The sequence below is a fragment of the Lepisosteus oculatus genome, chromosome 11, assembly GCF_040954835.1.
Source record: "Lepisosteus oculatus isolate fLepOcu1 chromosome 11, fLepOcu1.hap2, whole genome shotgun sequence".
Lineage (NCBI taxonomy): Eukaryota > Metazoa > Chordata > Actinopteri > Semionotiformes > Lepisosteidae > Lepisosteus > Lepisosteus oculatus.
The window spans coordinates 3,314,753-3,335,975 of NC_090706.1; the positions used below are offsets into that span (position 1 = coordinate 3,314,753).

The 21,223-nt window shown below is 44.9% G+C and overlaps 2 protein-coding genes across 4 annotated transcripts; both read left to right on the forward strand.

The window, feature by feature from the left end:
• Positions 1-621: 621 nt before the first annotated feature.
• txlna (taxilin alpha) lies at positions 622-10,128 on the forward strand. Its single transcript, XM_006631351.3, has 11 exons — positions 622-732; positions 2,263-2,433; positions 3,467-3,742; positions 3,955-4,046; positions 4,131-4,301; positions 4,770-4,964; positions 5,363-5,482; positions 6,811-6,885; positions 7,423-7,515; positions 7,606-7,701; positions 8,343-10,128. Exons 2-11 carry the CDS (start codon positions 2,271-2,273, stop codon positions 8,631-8,633), a joined length of 1,572 nt encoding a protein of 523 aa, XP_006631414.1. The 5' UTR covers positions 622-732; positions 2,263-2,270; the 3' UTR covers positions 8,634-10,128.
• A 1,109-nt stretch (positions 10,129-11,237) lies between these two features.
• Positions 11,238-21,057, forward strand: ccdc28b (coiled-coil domain containing 28B). 3 transcript variants are annotated; one of them, XM_015348724.2, is made up of 6 exons: positions 11,238-12,261; positions 14,273-14,463; positions 15,546-15,715; positions 16,373-16,527; positions 17,782-17,804; positions 18,235-21,057. In XM_015348724.2, exons 2-6 carry the CDS (start codon positions 14,297-14,299, stop codon positions 18,287-18,289), a joined length of 570 nt encoding a protein of 189 aa, XP_015204210.2. In that variant the 5' UTR covers positions 11,238-12,261; positions 14,273-14,296; the 3' UTR covers positions 18,290-21,057. The 3 variants fall into 3 exon arrangements, with proteins under 3 accessions (XP_015204210.2, XP_015204208.2, XP_015204209.2); XM_015348722.2 differs by having other exon boundaries at positions 14,278-14,463; XM_015348723.2 differs by having other exon boundaries at positions 14,297-14,463.
• Positions 21,058-21,223: the final 166 nt, after the last annotated feature.

A 21,223-nucleotide genomic window follows, 5' to 3' on the forward strand; every position in this document is an offset into this window, starting at 1 on the left:
GTCCACTCCTGTAGTTCTTAATTATCTGTCCAGGAGGAATTTTCAAAACAGAGATTTTTTTCCTTAGATACTTTAATAGACCCTGCTACAAATACCACTGTCATCCGTCGACAGAGTGGCCTCTCTTTTGAACGTTCAAATGGAAACCCTACCTAAAGTAGTAAAAAAAAAGTTTCATTTATGGCTATATACTACCACTACCTTAAAGGTTTATTTTAACATTACACGCTGGTATCACTGCTTAAAGTATTATGCTCAAATCATAAAATATATCACAGACCTTAACAGGTGCCAATAATAGAGTATGAGCGGTTATCATTATTTATTTAGATCTGGACAATAATTTAGAATTGTCTTTTGTGTCCGGGGGCGAATTTGTTAGCTTTAGGAGTGCCATAATTGTTTTATCTGAGCAAGTTTCGCTTTTTACCAACAGCTTTTTGTGTCACGGTTATGGGAAACAGAAAGTTTATTTTTCCAAGCGCATTGTGGTGATTGAAGTCCTCTAGAAGCAGGAAGAAACTACATCGACCATGAAGCATTGCGAAACTCCGGCCCACCCTCTCCAACTTTCCCCCAACGTCTTTTCCTTTTATCTTGCACATCCGCTTACGGCGTCGCCAATCAGAATGTACCAATTCACCGGTATTTCCGGTGTGTCAGTTGGCAGGAAAGCAGAGTGTTGAAGTGTTTTATTTGCTCGTTTGAGACGATACAGATATTATTTCAGTGGTAAGTGTCGTAGAAATAACAAAATGCCTAGTTTTTTTTAGCAAGACTGGAATTACGAAACTGTGTTTTGTATGTATAGGCGATAACGTGAAGTTGTGAGTAGCTAGTGAACGTGATGAAGAATTATTCGGTTCTTTTCAGTAATCCTATTTTGCTGATATCGTAGTGACTTTTGTCGTTAGCTGTGATCCACATGGATTTTTTGTTCGATTATATTCTAAAGAGATTTAAGTTTAGCTCACCCCTTTTTTTGCTTAAGAAAGTCTGTTACTAGTTTTGTATCACTGTTGGTTTTAAAGGGGACTGTCTATTACAGTCGGCCAAATGTAACTTGATTTGCCTTTTTTAATCGTGTTGTCCCACCTACGTGATGCTGTTCAAATGCGTTATCATGGACAACCCTACGCATGTTTTAAAGTAATGATTCTATTTGTTGAGGGGTTAACAGAAACTTTGGATTGATACACGAAGCGAAAATAAAACAATGTCCGATACTAATAAGACACTTAAGTGTCGTAGGGCTGGCTTCAGGCGGTTGGAGCCACTGAAGTTCAGTGATTTCCAAAACAAAAAATAACGTTGTCACAACGGAATCTCATGTCAATTTTAGTGTAGGTACGCAGGCGTATCGGGGTCTTACTGCAGTCCTGTTGGAGCCTTGATCCGGAATAATATTGTAGAGGCTGGTTTTGAAATCGGTGTAAGTGGCTTCAAAGAAACGGCTAATCGTGTGAAACGTGTCACTGAAGTAACAGACCGAGTCAGTTGTTGCACTGTCTCCTGTTTCTCACGTTTGGCTTCATCTTGGTTTGGTTCTGCGAAATCCAGGAAATGTGTGCGCATTTCTAAACGTGCTCCTTGCTTAATTTGGGGATCTATCCCCTGGAATGATGTAAAATCACGCAAGAGAAATGAATTTCTTAATAGGGTTCGTAGCTCATGACAGGATACGTGTGCCTGTCGCCTGAAGGGTGTCGAAGGGAGCAGGGGTGCGCGCTCAGAAGAAGCTCTGTGTCTGTTTCACGATTTCGTTGTTCTTTCTCTTCTGCTCTGAGAGGAGGAAATGTTGTCTTTGAAATCCATCCATGTCCGTCGCAGGGCACACACGGATACCAACGCACACACTCACATCTGGGCCAGTTTTCCCAGAGCCCAGTTACCCCGCCAGCATGTCTTTGGACTGTGGGAGGAAGCCCACACAAACACAGGGAGAACGTACAAACTCCGTGAACATAGCAGCTCAGGTCCGGTACTGGGCCCAGGGCCCCAGCATTGAGAGGCAGTAGCACTAACCACTGCGCCAATGTGCCGCCCGAGCCTTTTCCTTGAAATTAAAAATTGAAAAGGTAATCCCTTGCATACATGACGTGTAAGCCATTGGAATTTCTGGCTTTTTAGAGGTCACTGTCAGGCATGGGTAGTGATCATCACCACCTCAGTTGCAGTGTAACCGCAGCAACAGCAGCGTCTAGTGAAAACGGCGGCCACTGCAGAGCTCCAGCCATCATGCCTTGCCCTTCCTCTTGGCAGCCGCCGTGATGAAGAAGCAGGACAGTGAAGGGCCCGAGCAGCTGTGCGGAGGCAGTGGGGCTCAGCCCGGAGAAGGGGAAGGGGCGGCTCTGGAGCGCGCTGGCAGCCAGGAGTCTGCGGACAACCAGCAGCCTGACACTCCGCCTCCGGAGACGCAGGCCAAGAACGGGGGTAAGTCGGAATCTGCTCTCGCATCTGTGGAGCGCTGCAGAGAAATAACCCGGAGATCATACACTACTTCACACTGTATGTCTTCTAACAGAACCTACCACCCCAACCTCTTAGTCTTGTGGGAAACCATTTAAGCAGCTAGTCCTGGTCTTGGCTGAAGTTCAGGACAGAAGGAATTGAAGTTGAATAAAGTGGAGACAGTCTAACAGCCAGTGGGGGGATAGGTTTGGTCCCTGCTAGGGTAGCTCACATGATTGCAGTCCAGGCTTGCGTTGGAGCTACCAGAAATAGCAAACTGATGGGGGCTTTAAACATCTTCAATCACCAGTGAACATGAATCTATTTTTTTATTCCGGCGATAGGTAAAAGATGTTTTTCATTGCACATCTCGTCAAATCGCAGGCTTTACGAATGCAGTGTCCTTAGAGTATTGCAGCTCCCCAGCAGGGAACAAATATCAAAACCTTGCCGAGGCACTAGGAAACAGATGAAATGACAATCCAGAATGTCCATATGTGATGTTTGCTTCTTGTCCTGAAGGTCAAAGATGACTTAAAGGCCCCACTGGTGAAAGGCTTGACATTCTCTGGAAAGAGCTCTCAAGTCCCTGTTAGAGGTGACCACAATGTAGCTGTTATTTTAGATTTCTTTGTCATGAACAGCCTTAGGATCCCTTGTGGTTGGTGAACTATTAGAAGAGTTATTATTCCAATTAAACCCTTATTCCTCAGGTCTTAAGGTGATGATGCTTCTATCTTTTTATGTGCCAGCGTTACTTAGACGTACCACCATTCAGAGTGCTTACACTCCTTCCATGCTCTCCTGTGTCCTGATGGGACCTGCAAATGTCCGTCAGATACAAATGTAGCATCTTAAAACATTTCGATCTGAAACCTAGAACTGTTAGACTGTGTCTCTAAGTGAGGTTAGCTTGAGCGGCTTAGACGAGAGTGTCTGCCTCAGTAGTTGCAGCCGTTACTCCCCGTTACTGGTGTCGGCGCCGCGCTGACGGTGCGCGTCCCGCCCTCCACAGCGGTGTCCCGCGACGTGTCGGAGGAGCTGAGCCGGCAGCTGGAGGACATCCTGAACACGTACTGCCAGGAGGACAGCGGGGAGGACGGGGCGCCGCCGGAGCCAGCAGAGGGCAGGAGCGAGTCGCCCCGCAATGGCGAGCCCGACTTGGACTGCCTGGTGGTCAACGGCCTGGCGGAGAAGGAAGACGGCAAGACGGAGGAGCCCAAGCTCAACGGGGACGTCGCCGACAAAGACCAGAAGAAACCGCAGGAGAAGAAAAAGGTTAAGGGCCTCGGTAAGACTTTTCACTCGCTGGTCACTGCACTTTGGAGCAGTGGGGCAGTTCTCCTGCGGCTTTAGACTCAGTTGAAATAGTTTAGATTGAACTGGGGGGAACAAAGACGAGACATTGTCCAGCACGTGTGGTTTGGAACCTACATGACCACCCGCCTGTCTTCGGTAATGTCAGTGGTCCTGCTCAAGTTGTGCACTTCCTTTGTCCTTCAGGAAAGGAGATCACGCTGCTGATGCAGACCCTGAACACCCTCAGCACCCCAGAGGAGAAACTGGCTGCGCTCTGCAAGAAATATGCCGAGCTGGTGAGTGTCGTGAACCCGAGAGGTGTAAGGACTCAAGGGGTGAGATTTTTTCCAAGTGCTCACAGGTCATTCTTCCTCTTCTAGCTGGAAGAACACAGGAACTCGCAGAAGCAGATGAGAGCGCTGCAGAAGAAGCAAACCCAGCTGATCCAGGAGAAGGACCACCTGAGGAACGAGCACAGCAAAGCCATCCTGGCCCGCAGCAAGCTGGAGAGCCTGTGCCGGGAGCTGCAGAGGCACAACCGCACACTGAAGGTGAGCTGCCACTGTCCTCGCTACGCACGCTGCTGCTCCAGACAGACCAGAGAGTCCTAGGCCTCAGCCCAGTCTTCAGTCGCCACATCAGTCCTGGTCTTCACTAATGTTATTCTAGATCCTTCTTTACTGTTTGTCTTGCTTTTCGATGTACCTTTATCAGGAAAATGTGAATCTGTACTAAAAGAGACTCTTATTGCAGAAGATCTGCATCGTGTTTATTGTAAAAGGTGGCATATAATGCTGATGATTAAAAAAACCCTAAAGATTCATGTTGTGAAGAGACAAAGGCCAATAGGGGCGTGATTGGTGCCTGTTATTTTGTGCCATGTAAAGGTAAAAATGTGAACTCGGAATAAAAGCATCGGAATGTTTCTCGGCGGGATCCCAAGGCTGTGCCCTCATGTGTGGTTGGAGTCTGCCGGTGAGGCTTCGGATTGTGATTTAATTCCCGGTCCCCTCCTGCAGGAGGATGGGATGCAGCGCGCCCGCGTGGAGGAGGAGAAGAGGAAGGAGGTGACCTCGCACTTCCAGGTGACCCTGAACGACATCCAGGTGCAGATGGAGCAGCACAACGAGCGCAACGCCAGCCTGCGGCAGGAGAACATGGAGCTGGCCGAGAAGCTGAAGAAGCTGATCGAGCAGTACGAGCTGCGGGAGGAGGTGGGCATGAACGCCATGGCGCCGTCTCCCAGGATCGCTGTCGCGGTGCAAGTGAAGACTGCCTTAGAAATGGCCTTCTGCAAAACATTTAGGGTTGTCAACTGATCGATCTCATCAAAAACTGAGAAACCAGATACTTGCATGTTATTTCTCTATGTCCAGTATGAGATTGCTTTCCATCTAATGTTAGTGTGCCATATTGCAATGTGTCTCGGGTTAAAGTCTTGAGTAACGCTGCTGTCTGTGAAATTCCACTGTGTAAAGGGTTATCTGCGGATCCCAGGTATGTAGGTATATTCCTACCTAGCGATGTGAATAGGCTCTGACTTGTGCACGTTGTAGGCGGGGTTTGTTTGGCGTATCCTGAGTGTACTGTAGCTTGCTTGTCTGTCTTGCAGCACATCGACAAGGTGTTCAAGCACAAGGACCTGCAGCAGCAGCTGGTTGATGCCAAACTGCAGCAAGCGCAGGAGCTCCTGAAGGAGTCCGAGGACAGGCATCAGAGAGAGAAGGATTTTGTAAGGGCTCTCCCCCTCGGTCAGACCTCTCGGGGCTCACAAAACACTGAAAGGAGATCGATTTGTGAAGCAGGACTCTAAAAGAATGACGAAGCACACAAAATTGTTCTACCATGATGCAAAACTGTAGGAGACCAAGGCATTGCAAGATAAGAGTAACACAGGCAACTAGTAAAACTAAGAAAATGTAGAAATACCATAGACAGTTCCAATGGGGCTTGATGCTCATTTCAGATGAGTGGTATTCACAGTATGCGTGAAGCACTATACACTCTTCTTGATTGGCTTGTTACGTTTTCTTGCCAGATTAATGCCAGAAGGCGTTATAATTAAGGACTTCTAGGCTGTTGATTAAAAAAAGTACCAAGACTATAAAATGTTAGGATTAAGACCTTGAAGGTTTTGTCGTAAAGTAAAAACTTTATTGAAAGAAAGAAACCATGTAGACAAGTGCATCGTGCACTTAAAGCCTGAACTATATAAACTGACAGTAGTGAAAAAAAAACAAAGTTATGAGAGGCTGGATTCTTTGTTCTTAAGGTTTAGTGCATTGTATTGAACCAGATTTTTTTGTAAGAAAGTTTGGCAATGGTGTCAAACAGAGGGTTTTTTTCATGGATAACAAAATACTAAGATAGCACAGCGAAAGAAAAACTTATTTCAGAAAAGGAGGAGGCCTTGAAATAGACATACCGCTGGTGTAGACTACACGTTCATTATAAATAAACTTCTGTACGAACAATTAAGGGGAGAATTAGTAACATAATCTGACAAGCTAAGAAAGATGGATCTGTTCTGTGGTTAGGTTAAGCAATTTCTACTGCATAATAAAGATGTAAATCTTTTCAGTCCATGATAATGAGAGTTGTCAGTTATCGGTTAAAAAAGATTTGTGAAAGCACAACAACAGTGTTTTTCTGAAAACAATGTAAGAACAACCTCCGTTATGAGGTAGATAGGATAGGATCACTTTATTGGCCATATACAATTTCTTGTATTAGGAATTTCTTTTTGCATACCCCAACTTGCTCTCCATGAGGCACACAGACATGGGGTCAGAGCCATTTATACAGCACCCCTGGAACAGTTGGAGTTAAGGGTCTTGCTCAGGGGCCCAACGGAGTAGGATTCCTCTGCCGGCCATGGGATACAAACCGGAAACCTTCCAGCCACAGGTGCAGATCCTTAGCCACAGTGCCACTGCACCGCCCAGTTACAGTATTAAGTTGTTTGTAACTCCATAGTTGTGCTGTATCGGTAGATTACTTGCTTTGTTAGAGCATTTTTCCTGTGTTGTAACATGCCTCCATGTTTTGGGTTTTTCCCAGCTTCTGAAAGAGGCAGTGGAGTCCCAGAGGATGTGTGAACTGATGAAGCAACAAGAGGTTCACCTTAAGCAACAGGTAACTTTGCTGTCTTTTGGATGAGATGTAAAACCAAGGTCCTGACTCTCTGTGGTTGTTAAAAATTCCAGGGTGTTTCCCCAGTGTCCTGGCCAAATTCTCCCCCTGGCCTTTAGCAATCATGGCTAACATTCCCCATCTCTGAATTTGCCTCATCGCTCTGTTCTCCTCCCCACTGAGAGCTGGTGTTTGGTGAGCAGACTGGTGCATCATCCAGGTGGGGCTGCACACTGGTGGTGGTGGAGGAGAGTCCCCATTACTGTAAAGCACCTTGAGTGGAGTGTCCAGAAAGGTGATATACAAGGGGAATGATTATTATTAACTTAAGGAACAGGTCATTAAAACTTATGGGTGTTCTTGAAAAACAAAGGATGACAGTTGTGTTAAAGGTGTATAATATGCATTTGCCAAGTTACCAACATTCTGTAGGTTCCATACTGAACTGAGCTACGTTAGACTTTTTTAAGACGTTTTTCTATTCACGTGCTATGTGTTGAAAGCATGCTTACTATTTTTTTCTTTCCTGTCATTCCACAGTTGTCACTGTACACTGAGAAATTTGAAGAGTTCCAAAACACGCTCTCTAAAAGCAACGAAGTGTTCACAACATTTAAGCAAGAGATGGAAAAGGTACTTTTGTCGGGGTATTTTTTTAAAAAGAATAAAATGTCAACTCTGCCAGCAAACCTAATCTGTTGCTATCTGCTCACCTCCTTTTAGATGACGAAGAAGATAAAGAAGCTGGAGAAAGAGACCACCATGTACCGCTCCAGATGGGAGAGCAGCAACAAGGCCCTGCTGGAGATGGCTGAGGAGGTAAATGTGAAGTACTGGGCTGAAATTTTATTAAGCAGGTTTATTTTCTTCATTTGACAAGAATTGGTGTTTAACATATACTGTGTCTTTGAATTATGGGAGGAAACCAGACCACCTGGCAAAGACCCACATGACTACAGGGAAGAACACGCATGTCCATGTCCACCCATGCCCACCATGCCCATCAAACCTGAGACTCAAGAGCTGTGAGGCAGTAACGTTAACTGCAGCACCACCATGATGTCTGTTTCACTCCTACAGACTTTTAAAATACCTAAACATTCAAAAATAACTGAAGTCCTAATGAATGACAATATTTCACTATAAAATTAGGTATAGCAACTAGAAATAGGAATTATACTGGGCACTTGCATTTTTAATCCTTTCCATGCAGGGGCTAGAGGAACGATTGAGTCTGTTAGGAGTGTTCTCACTGGAGCAGTGGAAAATGGGTGTGAATCACATCAGCCACCAAGAGCGGCTGTTTCAGTGCTATACTTGTTGCTAGTATTGTATGCGTCGGAAACGTGAGCTACTGTCCTTGCTCTGAAGAGCAAAAATTGCGGTACAGTGTTGCTTTTGTGCAACACTTCAGTTTGTGTCTGAGCCGCACTGTGACAGACGTTTTCGCTCCCCTTCAGAAAACTCTGCGGGACAAAGAGTTCGAGAGCCTGCAGGTGAAAGTGCAGCGCCTGGAGAAGCTGTGCCGAGCCCTGCAGATCGAGCGCAATGAGCTGAGCAGGAAGGTGCAGAGCCTGAGCCAGCAGGGGGAGGCGCCCGCGCCGGCGGCGGACTGCGACGAAGGTAGCGGAGACTTCCCGGACATCCCTGACCCAGGGACTCCTCCAGACCGCGCGCAGGCCTGCTCCGATCCCTGTCAGTGCACTGCAGACACAGCCGTGGAGTCAAACGCACAGGCCTCCCAGGCATAGCCCCACACTGCTGCACTCTCGGGTTTCCCACTGAACGCATTTCCTGGTCTAGTATTTGTGCAATTTTGTTTTGGGTGATACTAATCTTTGAGGCTCGTACCTTATCTGGCCAGGAAAGATTATTCCTTCACAAAAGATCTTACTATTATTTTTTATATATATAGTGCATACTGTATACACACATTCCTTGCAGACACAAACATTGGGTGACAATGCTGCCTTTGTAAAAAAAAAAAACATGGAGCATAGCATTTAACACGCCTTTGCAGTGAGGTTTTCCATCACGTTCCTGTTGCTCCAGCGCTAACGTTTTCCCCTTATTAGGAACAGAATGCCTTCCTGCTCCAAATGCATCTCTTCATGGTCTTTGTCATTTTAGTTTAAGCAAATCTTGGGCTTCAGCAAAGTGTTCTCAGATACCTGACGACATTAGCTCAGCACGCCAGCTGAAGGCACCCTGAGTGCTACAGTCAGAACTATAAATCTTCTGCCTTAATGTGTTTCCTCAAAGGTGCATGGTGTGGTTTGGGGTTTAATGGAAGTTTTTCTTTTTTACAAAGAATCACAGATATCTCTGGGGCAGGACCCATAACCTCGATAAGTCAGGGTTCTTGAGGGACTTCAACAGTTCTTGAAACTCGGTGAGGATTTTCAGATTCAGGGAACTATCAGCATATCATTGAAACGTGTGAAATAATATCACAGACTTTAAAAAGACCATTCTGTTTTTTACTTTTTGTTTTTAAAAACACTTAGGTTTTTCATATAATCAGCCCCGCAGAGCTCCTGGCCCTGGGCTTCAGCTGTGTTTTCAGAATGTCCCCTTTCGTAAGACTAGTTTTACTTCTGGAACAACACTGCAGTCGCATTCATGAAGATCTCGTGGGGATTATCCTTATTAATATTATTTATATGATTTCAGTAGAGTTTTGGAATATGTATTACTACCTTTAAAATTGTGGTATACTTTTTGGTGTACTCCCACTACTGTTTCAGAAGAACATTAGCAACATTCCAGAGTAGCAAGACAGAATAGAAACTAATTTTTATAGTTCAAATAAAGAGTTTAGAGCTTTTAGGAAAAACTCCTGCAGGAAGAAGCAGTGAAACTATTAGGTTTAACAAGTTCACAATTCCAGTGTTTTTAACTGACTTGCTCTAAATGGTTCTATGGGGCTTTGGGGGAGTCACAGATGCTTGTGAATGACAGTAACTAACTATCACTGCTCAGGCCACTTCTTGAATGTTCATTGGCTAATCTTGAATGTGGAACTCCTTGTTTTTAATCATTTTCCTTGATTGCAGAAAATGTTAACAAGGTGTGCCAGGAAGGAGAATTGTTAACCTTTGGTTATATCGTTTTCATGCCATGCTGACCCAAGCAGATAGCTAATAAGATCTGCCCCTGCTAATCTTTACCTTTTCTCAAATTTTGTACTCTTTTTGTTAAGACTCACGTTTCAGGTTGGACACAATAAAAAGGAAGAGAAACACAGACCGTTCCTGGTTTTACTATGCAATCGCCATCTCTCTTTGCAATGAGTAATGCAAAGCATTTAACTAAGTTCACACTTCTTTTACACAGCGCTTGTGTTGTAACAAAGGTTCCCTACTTACTCAAATCCTTTAACAGCAGTTCATCTGAATCACTCTCAAAAATGCACAGACTCCACGGAATTGATAGAAAGTTTCCTTTAATTTAGTTGTGATTGTTTTGTGATCTGCAGATTGTTAATTGGAAAATACACGACTCGCGTCCATCGTGAATGTTAAGTAACAGGTTCAAGTGCAGGTAACCAGATTTACACAAACGTTTGGGCTGGACTATGGAGCTAGAATCTTTCTTCGCCTTGATTTTATTCCTAAGAGAGAAGTCATAGTGAAGCAGACGAATTCTGCCTCATAAGCTGGTCAGTCCTAAGAGCTAAGACATTCCATGGAACAAGACCAGTTCAGTGGAGATCTTTGACATAAGCCCATGTTCTGTCATGATCATCTGATGACAAGGTCATAGGAATGTAGTGCACTGCTCGGGTATTTTTCAGAATGAGACACTAAGATTTTACACGGTAATTAAAAAATACCCGATGGGTCACAATGCTCTTGTTAAAAAAACAATATTCCCCCATCTGTGTGATGTTTTTTTTTTTCGGTTGTGCCTGGGTGGAAAGTTGTAAGGGCTTTAACTGGTTACAGGCAACTTGAATCTTCTTTACTATGAGTTAAGCCTTCCACATCCACAGTATATGCTGCAGAATCTTAAAAAGCAGGTCTTTACACATGGGCAACACGCCTTTGAATGTGTGTCACTGTCATTGTACTGTATTATGGAATGTTTTTTTCTTTACTGTTTATCGTACTTATAGGGTTAGCACGTCTAATTTTGCTTAAATCAGGTACCAAAGATCGCATTACACACACACACACTTTGTAAAATTGTTTTTGTGTGTTACATGTTATTCCTTGGTCATTTTCATACTGTCTGTAAACATTTATTTAGTAATAAAGGAAAAGAAGTTAATCAAGTAAACATCTTGGTCACGCTGTCCCGGTTTTCTGTCCGTGCGCGTATCCTACAGTACGCGAGGTATACCCATGGGGTGTGTTCAAGAAATTATCTTCACGCTCATTCCTCTGTGCGAGGGGTGCATCCTGTGGAAAGGGTTTAACTATGGAAGACGAGAAAAGAACGACTTTGAAGTCGGGACACTTCGGTGCTGCTTCTTCAGTATGGAAGAATGATCCCAGTGTTATTTCTTCAGACGGGGATCATTGGGTACAGAAGACTGCCTTTGACTGTGCGCCGCCGTAATAGAAGATGCGCGGATTGCTTATAAGCCAAGAAGAGCGGAAAAACAAGGTGCCAGGGGTGTGTCAACGTTTTTCCTCCGTTTTCACCTGCAAACCTCCCCAAACCGCTCCGCCGGGAGAACCGTCAGCTTCATCTGCATTCACCCGGCGTGTGCCTTCCGCGGTGCCAGGCGACGAGGCTGCGCTTGGCACACACCTGCTGGGGCACCGCCAGCCTGCATAAAAAGAAGAGGTCCCGCTGTGTAGCTGTACATCCGCCGAGATTCGGGGTTTTTTTCTCCTCCGGGCACAGGAATGCTCGACTGCGTTTCTCACAGGCCTTTATTCCTAAATGCACTTTCGAAAGAGGCCGTGGAACTGGATTACATGCTGTCCGGGGGCACGGGTTATTTTGATTCTGCTTTTCTCCCTGAGGGCTCTCCGGGGAAAACTCTCTCTCTCTCTCCGTGCTACTTAATCTTTCGATCTAGTTCAATTGGGATTTCTCTCATTATTGATCAGAAACGTGTTCACCGCGGCTCCTCCGCGGAGATGTGAACTCAGACGCGTTTGTTCTGCTTTATTCTGGGGATTTGAAGGTGGCGACGCGGGGAAGGAGACGCGGTGCGTTGTCTCTTTAAATGCAAACGAGACCTTTCCCTGACGCCGGGCGCTGGGGTTTTGTTCGGGCTCAGATCCGAATGAGCGGCGCGGCGTGTCCGCAAATTGCGCGTTGAATTGGGGACGGAATTTCAGACTCTAACGTCAGATTATATAAAGCCTCGTCCGAGCGAGACCGCCTCAGTTCCCTGATTTTATTCCTGCGCCCGTCTTTACGGTAAGGAGCGAAGCATTTCCGTCCGCTGCTTGGGAGAATTTGTCTGATGTGACCGGACAGCTTTGCTGGCGGTCTTTCAGAGCGTGTTATCATCATCATTATTTACGCGACTTCAGTAACATCCAGACGGTACCAGACTGATTTGCACATTTGAGTGGTTCAGTTTCTTAAAATGTTGCATTTTATGAATCCCAATTTCTCATTTCAGCTAAAAGGATAGTCCAGATAACCTTTTTCTTAGTTTAAAGCCTCAATATTGATAGTGCTCAAAGGAATTATGCAGCTATAAATAGCTTTACACGCTGCGGTTATTATTTTCGTAATTTCTGCGGTCTTTGTGAGGAAATACATTTTACGAGCATAAAAATAATGGAAATGTGGTCGACTGCCATTGCTATTGTAAAATAAACTATTTTTTATAATTCAGAAAGGCATGCAGTGGTGCTTATTGTTATTGAAAATCGTTTTTTTTTCATTAACAAACGGATAGAATATTAATTCCTATTGTAATATGAAGGAGCTGTAAATTGTAAACTGTAAATTGTGAGTGTTAATTGGTCGTAAAAGTGACGCTTTTAATGTGTTTTGATTTCACTCCACACAATTGGCCCACATACGAATCAGGTTCATTGTTAGTGAATTGAATCGGAGAGAAACCAGACTGTGCACCATGCTTAAAGGGACAGATCTGAGGCCCGATCTCGACTATATTTGAGGTTTAAAATGTAGTTCTGCTCAGGTTTCAACATCGATTTACTGAAGCGACTGCTCGTGTTGTTTTTAGGTTTTGCTTATATAGACCAGATCTGTTTGTACCCTTTAGAGCTACAGGCTCCATGCGAGGCATCGTTTATAATCTCCAACACTGCTTATATTAATTCAATTTAAAAATCAGGAGATAGATTAATCAAAAGTATATTGTTAGGGTTAGGGCCATATGATTTTTTAAAATTAACTTTCCTTTGATTCGCAAGTCGTTTGAGGAGATCAGAAGATTTTTTATGAACATAATAATAGAGCTTATTATTTGAACTCGGTGACACCCTCACAATCTTCCGCACAGCTAAAGACCCGGCAGACATATCCCGCATTAACATCAGCACATCATGATCTCATTTAATACTTGCACTTGGCATAAAATACACATGCAGACAGTTATCCATATAAAATGCTTGTTTTGCGCTTCAAATCATGAAAAGTACAAAGTAAGAGTGTGAGGGTGAAACCTTATACTGCTAAAGTTGATGTTTTTGTGTGTTAAGACTTGGTGGTCAACATATACTTTGAACTCTTGAAAAAAAGTGTGCCCACAGCACTCTTTTTGACCAGGGTGTACTAGATGGGGCAGCACAGTGGTGCAGAGGTCAGCATTGCTGCCCCACAGCGCAGGAGCCCTGGGTTCACTTCCTGGGGTGCTGTCTGCGTGGAGTTTGCATGTTCTCAGCATGTTTACGTGGGTTTCCCTCCCACAGTCCAATGACATGCTGGTGGGTTAATTGGCTTCTTTCTGGGAGTGAGCATGTGTCTGTGTGTCCTGTGATGGACTACCGTCCCCTCCAGGGTGTGTCCTGCCTCGCGCCCGTTGCTTGCTGGGACTGTCTCTGGCTTGCTCGCAAGCCTGAATCAGGAGAAGCAGTTCAAAACTGGATGGATGTTTACTAGGCTTAGTAAACAGTGTGCTGGGGGGAAAATTCCTTCAAGACTGTATTCCTCCCAGTTTGCTGGGAGGGTAGTGTGGCCGACCATGGGTCCGAATCCCAGTCGCTGCCCAGTTTCTTCCTGTTGACAGGCTGAAGTAGTTCAGGTGGGCGGCTGCGTCAGCATGCGCAGGCTGCAAAGAAACAAGTAAAGGTTTATTCCCTGCTGAAAAGGGAGGAAAAGAAACGCAACGTCCCATCAGCTCCACAGCCGAAACGTTGTGTTTCCTTTCTTCTGTTTTGCGTGTCACGCCCCCGCCCTCCCCCCAAGCCGAGATCCTGCCCCCATGCAGTGACTGAGCCCCCTTCTCCAGTGCAGGCCTCCTCTCTGCCCGCAGATGGAGGACAAGAGGAAGAAGAGGAGCCCCAAGGTGTCCCTGGTGCAGCCCCCCCCGCCGCCTCCCGCCAACCCCCGCAAGCTCTCCGTGCCCGCCAGCAGGAGCGCCACCTTCTCCCTGGGCCTGCCGCAGCCGCCCTCGCCCAGACCGCGGGGCAAGTTCAAGAGGTCAGTGTGCCGGCCGGCCGGGACGCGGGGCTGTGCTGAGCCCCGCTGGAGCCTTTGGAGAGAGCGGGAGGAACTGCTGGAGATGTGCCTGGACCCAGCCGGAGATTTCAGAGTTTAGAGTTGGGAGGTCTTGACTGCAGTTCGGGAGGGTGATGATGATGATGACGGCCAAGCCACCTTCGCCCCACTGTTCTAGATTGAAATTGTTACTGACGTCTCGATTTCTCGTTAGTTATGTATACACCAATTTCACGTGTCTCACACACCCCTCCTTCAGGCCCTCTCCCCCCGCGCAGCTCCCTCTTGGTTCACCCCTCGGTCTGCATGAGGGCCCCCCTCGTCCTGCGGCTGAGTAGGTTAAGCCAGATATCTCCATCTTCAAAAACCACTTCAAACGCATCTACCTCTCATTCCTCTTGAGGTTTTCCTCACAGACGAATTTGTAGTGTGTGAAAATTGAAATTGTGTACGCACCCACATCTATGGTATGAACAGTGGCAGAAAGATATCTCTTGTACCTGAATGAAGAATGTGCAGTTATTTAGGTATAAAAGTACTAAACTACAAATAGTTCAAGTAGGGAGCTATTTCAGCATGTGTAGGCTGCACAGAAACAAGTTAGGGTTTATTCTATGCTGAAAAGAGAAGAGAGAAGAAAACTAAACTATAAATCATAAAGGGTTATTCACCTTCACCTTCTCCAGGTTGACCCGAAGAAACATTGTGTTTCTTTTCTTCTCTTTTCAGCAGGGAATAAACCTTTAGTTGTGCCTTTGCAGCCTGCGCATGCTGACGCAGCCACCTGCTATAAATAATATCTAAATTTAAAAGCTTATCAAATCATCAATGATCCTAGGAAGTTGTTGGCGAGATGGCTCGACACTTAGCAAAGAAATCCAGTGTGGAATACGTGCGTCTGTGACCTTGGGGTGTTCTCTGGAGAATCCCGCCTTGAACAGCGGTTTGGTGCAGACAGGCTCCTGAACCTCCGTGGCACGAGGGACAGGGCGGCGAGTGTTGGTGCCGGGGCCCGAGCTCGCGGCAGTGAGAGCTGTGTTCCAGATCTGCCCTGTGCCCTGCAGGTCGCACAGGGAGAAGGCCCGCGCCCCCCCGGCCGCCGGCCCTGGTAAAGTGGCCCAGTCGTCCCCCCTGCAGCACTCCTTCCTCACTGACGTGTCCGACGTGCGCGAGATGGAGGGCGGCCTCCTGAACCTGCTCAACGACTTCCACTCGGGCAAGCTGCAGGCTTTCGGTGAGTCCTTCACGCCGGCGCCGGGGGAGTGACTTCGGGCACCTGAACGCTTTAAAGACGCGTTTCCGTCGCCTCACAGATCTCCTCCCGTGGTGTCTCCCTGTGTCCTGGAGAGAGCCGGTCTGCGTCAGTCAGGAGTGACGTGGCCCGATCCAGGAAACCCCCAGTCCGGCAGGCAGCGTAACACAGATCATCTGTGAGATGAGGGCAGCGCGGCGGCGCAGGGGTTATTACTGCCGCCTCACAGCGCTGGGACCCTGGGGTGCTGTCTGCGTGGAGTGTGTATGTTCTCCCCATGTTCGTGTGTTTTTTCGCGGGGTGCTCCGGTTTCCTCCCACTGCTGGTGGGTTATTTGGCTTCGGGGAGAATTGGCACTGGTGTGAGTGTGTGTGTCTGCCCGTCTGGGGTGTACCCAGCCTGGCGCCCGTTCCCTGCAGGCCACCTTGGGCTGGATGAAGTGGTTAGAAAATGGATGGATTTGTGCAGTTAAGTCGTATAAAGAGCCTCTGGGATTTAATCATGTGCACCCGGCAACCTTCAGAACCAGTTACCTGCCCTGTCACGTACAAACACGTCGGCGTTAAGGCTGACGGCTCATCGCCTCGGAAACCAGGCTGGGAAAGGTGTGTCCAGAGTCCTCCTCTCTCTCTTCCCCAGGGAAGGTGTGCTCGTTCGAGCAGCTGGAGCACGTGCGCGAGATGCAGGAGAAGCTGGCCCGCCTGCACTTCAGCCTGGACAGCCACGTGGAGGAGCTCTCAGAGGACCAGAAGAAATCCGCCTCCGACCACAACCTGGAGCACCTGCTGTGCAACGTAGGTTTCCCAGATAGTCTGGCACGGGCATGCCGCTGGGGGGCTGTCGGCTCCAGCCTTCCACTCCTGTTCCCCTTTCCCGCGGCGCGTACCGTCATGAATAAGATTGTCAGGCTTGTCCAAAGTGCGGGTCTGCTTGGCTGAGAGCTGCCAAGGACGGGTGGGCTGGGGTCCACCTGCATTTCCGAGGAGGGCCAGAAGATGGTGCCTGCTGTGAGGTTGCACTCTTAGTCCAGCTCCAGCTCCTCCAATCGGTGCAAACTCTCCTGTAAAGCGCCGTGGAGCTGGCAGCATGTCCGATGATGAAATCTTTAACTGAATTATGGGTACCCTGTGATAGGGTTAGAATGAGTTCTTACCTGTCAAGTTTTAAGTTGGTTGAAATACCCCATCAGGCTTGCTTTGTAAAGCCGTGATAGTCTATCCACAGACATACCTTATTGAAATTGAAGGATACGTCTATGTAGAAATGCCTGCTGAGAACTAGAAGGATTAAAATGAATGTTTTAAGTAGGACGTTTCAATATGTAGTGTACAGGGGTTAGGTAAAGCCACTTTAATGTCAACAGACCCATTAAAGAGGCATCTGCCACTCTTTAAAACTCTCACACCTGAAGAGCTGGGAGATGCTGTGAAATTTGAATTGATCTGAAGTCCAGCAGTCCTGAAATCATCTGTTTTTCAGGAATTTACTGATTGAGCACTGAGCGCAATAGACCCATACTGGGCTGACTGAGCTCTCTAAAATCTTACGCTGCTTTCATTAGAGAATCGAATTTAGGACTGTCACTTGGAAAAGAAGTCACCTTCTTATCAATGTCAGAAAATTAGTTCTTTTAGGTCTTCCATTAAAAACTAGTTATAATTTGACCTTCAAGGACTGAAATTGCCTGATACTGATTTATTTTTAAAAGGGAAGCTCAGAACTTGGACAAGTTTATTTTAAAAAGCTGCTGCTCCTTTTCAGAGAAAAGATTTCCATTCTCTCAGATGAGCAGGAAATTAATACCTAGTAACTGCAGAGCCCTGGTTTATAAAGGGATTCTGCAGAGGTTCCAAAAAAGATGAATCATTGTCTTAAATATTCCTAGAAGTCACATTATGTGGGGGAGATGATCACACCTACTGCAGTATTGTTTCAGAATTCACTCGAGTGTTTTATTAAATTATGTGTTGTACTAGGAGATATTGTAGTGACACTGTCTTAAGTTGTGTAATGTGTATCAGTCAGCATTGTGGGTTTTTTTCTTACAGCTGGAGGAACTCAGCAACTCCATGTATCCTTCAAAGCCTGACATTTTCTCTTCCCACACTGAGTGGCTTCGGGGTTTGACATACTCTGTCATATACTGTAGCTCATTTTACCTTGACTAATTCAAAGCAGCTGGGTAGAACTCAAAAGGTCTCTTATTATACTGTTTTTAAAGTGGTCAGATTTAAATATTGCAAAAGATAATGTCAGCACGTCGGAGCTATTTTTGCAAAACACTTCCTTATAAAAAACAGATTACCGGTATCTAATGATATCTATTCACTGTAGCACTGTTTGCTTTTTGTGGTGTAGTTAGAGTAGAACAGCTTGAATTTATGGTCACCTCTGCTTCCTTATTCCAGCACTCTCTGGTCTTACCCTCTCCTGGGATGGGTAACGTTCCTCAGTACTTTCTTTTAAAATCCCTGTATTTCCCTTCACCAAAATGTTTACAGACAGAAATTACATTTAGCAGAAAACCAAGAGCTCCCTAAGACACCTGCGTCATGAAGAGGAGCCCCGGTGAGGAAGACTGAGGGCTAAAAGGAGCAAGAGGAACTTCCAAGGGGAAAAGAGTGACTTGTGTGAAGGGACGTTGTGTGAGCATGGCAATCTGTTGTAGCAAGGTATAAAATGGAGTGTGTAGGGCAGGTCATCGATCAAGCACAGATCCACTCTAAGCAAGCTGTGAGGTATTTTGCATTATACAAATTTCACAGTTCAGATGTTCAGTTCGCAGTATATTCATATTTCGGGTGATTTAAAAATAATTACTTTGAGGCAGCCCACTTAAGCTTTTTACAGTCAGTAGAGCACAAGCACAAGACGATCTTGCCAGTGTGACTGTTGTCAAACAATGAGAGACTTCAGGTGATTATTTACTATCCCTACGTTTTTTAAAAGAAGTTTGTGATCCATTGCCTTTCTGTCAGTGATTTCCAACTGTGATGTCTTCAGCACTAGTCATCCTGCTCATCTCCATCCATTTCCAACTGTTTCTCCTTTTCCTCAGGAGCAAATGAGTGTAGAAATAAGGGCTCATTCTGAAAAGAGGCAGTTTTTTCTTTAAAGTATGAACTCCATGTCACTTCATAACCTAAGATTTTGTAACTAGTGCAGGGTGAGACTGTTTGGTCACCTAATCACTACGCTAGAGAAACTTTTTTTCCAGGATTGCTTTGCAGACACTCAGTATCTGTAGTTGTCTGTGTACTTGATTGGAATAATTAGGTGCATGACTAAATGAGCTGTGCTGTCGACACTGTTTCAATTGATTATCTTTACCTACTGAGTTCTTAAAATGGTGTTTGAACCTTGAAAGAGAATGTTCCGTAAACGTATGTATTTTAAATGTTGTATGCAAATTTTTGTTTGAAAACGGCAAAACTGTTGTTTACGATTTGAGTAAATGAAGATGTGCATGCCTGAATTGGGCCTAGAGACGGCACGTGTTGTTTGGAAGCACAAAACAATTTTGAGGTGCTAAATTTAAAGAGCACAGTGGGCATAAAAGGAAATGAGAGTCTGAAAAACCAGAACTGGAAGATTAGTGCGTTTTCATGAGCCAATTATGTTTGACCAGCATAGCAGGAATTATATTCTACTTTTTTTATTTCTGGGCATCACTGTAACTATGATGATGATGATGATGATGATGATTAGCCTTTCAACAGCTCTACAAAAGCTTTGCAGCTAAGCTTTGATGCTGGAGATCACAATGGCAGTCCTGGCCTGTTGGATATGGTGTCCATTCTGCTTTTCTGTGTGGACTACAATATTGATTTCGCCTGGCTATTTTTAGTCATATTAAAGGAGACTTGCAAAGCCATTCTGGTTTAATAGCAAGAGCACCAATAAAACAACAGTGCTAAAAAGTACTGTCATGTAGCAATTACAACAGCAAACATAGTTCCAGAGCAGATAACTACAGATCTTTAGAGCTTTATTCAAAGGCACAATGTAGCAGAGAATGGCAACTGATTTTCTTTTTCTTGAACTGGATCTCAGGCCAGCTTCTGCCAAATTAAGTTGTCTGCACAATCTAACGCCTGTTCCTTCCTCCTTACTGGACACTTTGCTACTAAGACATCTCACACCAAGCATTGTACTTGTGATGAGGCTCAAACAAGCCCTATTACATGTGCAGATCTGTTGTTGATTCATAGAATGTGTGCTATTTAAAAATTGATTGATATTTGAATGCAATTACACAAATGTAGCAACCGCACAAACAGTATAAATTTAAAATTGTTCCATTTAGCTCTATGCTATCAAACAGCTTAGGGACATGTAGCCATATACAGTCTGGAAAACTAGCCTACAGAAATGGGTACCTACAGATATGAAACACAAGCATACTCAAACAGCCATCTCAATGCATGTGATATGCTAAGTAAATCCACACTGACAATGAATAAGACCTTATACTCATGTTCATCAAGCCTCAGAAGATGACTGTTCATTTATGATTGTGGTATTTGTAGAAATTGTTAAGGGGAAATATTTGCAGCCCTGTACTATATTTCTATGTACTGGAAAACATTTTAAATGTATCCCTTAAATTACTGTGCAGAATGATCTACGAAGTTGTTTTTGCTTCAGCTCAAACGCCACTCCTCATTTTATGAATGCCATTGCAAGTTTATAGTGCAGATTTACTAAGAGAAAATAATCTTAAATATTTAAGGTTAAATAAAAATTAGTGTCACTTAAAACATTTCGGGAAAATACCCCCTTTTGATTTTTTGGAGTTAAGAAAAACTGTGAGTTCTTCAATGGCATCCCATTACTTTTTAACCGTGACAAGGAAATTCTCACGTGTGGAAAGATTAAGTAGTTATGCAGATAGCCATCTTAAATGGGATTATAGCCATAGTTTGAGCTTTGTCGAGTAAATAAAGGCAGCTAGGATGTTAAAAGGTGTTTTGAAGTTTTAATGTCTGCTGAAAAATTAAGAGTAGACTTCAGAATTAGACCGCAAAGGTGCTAAGTGTTTTTGTGGTATTTTCAAGGGAACCTTCAGCAAGCCAAGAGGTTTCAGGTATCTATTTCTTATATAATGTTTGAGGTTTCTAGTAGCCCATTTGTATGTTATTACTGTAATAAAATTGCATTGATCATAATTTTGCTGCCAGTAGTCATTTGAAAAACATAATTATTGTGCACTAATTGTTGGCATTCATTGTCATTTTGGGTCATATATGTTATACTAAGCTGTATTTTCTAGATTAAATGGATTTTGTATTAACTTTAATTTAGAAATAAAGAAAATAACGGTATATTCACATTTTCTTTCTTTTCATTGAATCTAATGTTTGGTGTAGGAAAAGTGCATTAATTTTGTTTCTGAAAATGTGCTTAATGTTAAGCTTCCTGCAGGTCGAACTGTGAAGGAACTGTTATTCGAACGACCTGCCACAAGAGGCCGCCAAAGACTAGGCCAGG

Coding starts and splice junctions, on each gene's coding strand:
- txlna (XM_006631351.3), top strand. CDS start 2,271: ATGAAGAAGCAGGACAGTGAAGGGCCCGAGCAGCTGTGCGGAGGCAGT. Junction 3,743..3,954: donor GAAAAAGGTTAAGGGCCTCG/GTAAGACTTTTC, acceptor TTTGTCCTTCAG/GAAAGGAGATCACGCTGCTG. Junction 7,702..8,342: donor TGCTGGAGATGGCTGAGGAG/GTAAATGTGAAG, acceptor GCTCCCCTTCAG/AAAACTCTGCGGGACAAAGA.
- ccdc28b (XM_015348724.2), top strand. CDS start 14,297: ATGGAGGACAAGAGGAAGAAGAGGAGCCCCAAGGTGTCCCTGGTGCAG. Junction 16,528..17,781: donor TGGAGCACCTGCTGTGCAAC/GTAGGTTTCCCA, acceptor TTTTTCTTACAG/CTGGAGGAACTCAGCAACTC. Junction 17,805..18,234: donor GAGGAACTCAGCAACTCCAT/GTATCCTTCAAA, acceptor AAATGTTTACAG/ACAGAAATTACATTTAGCAG.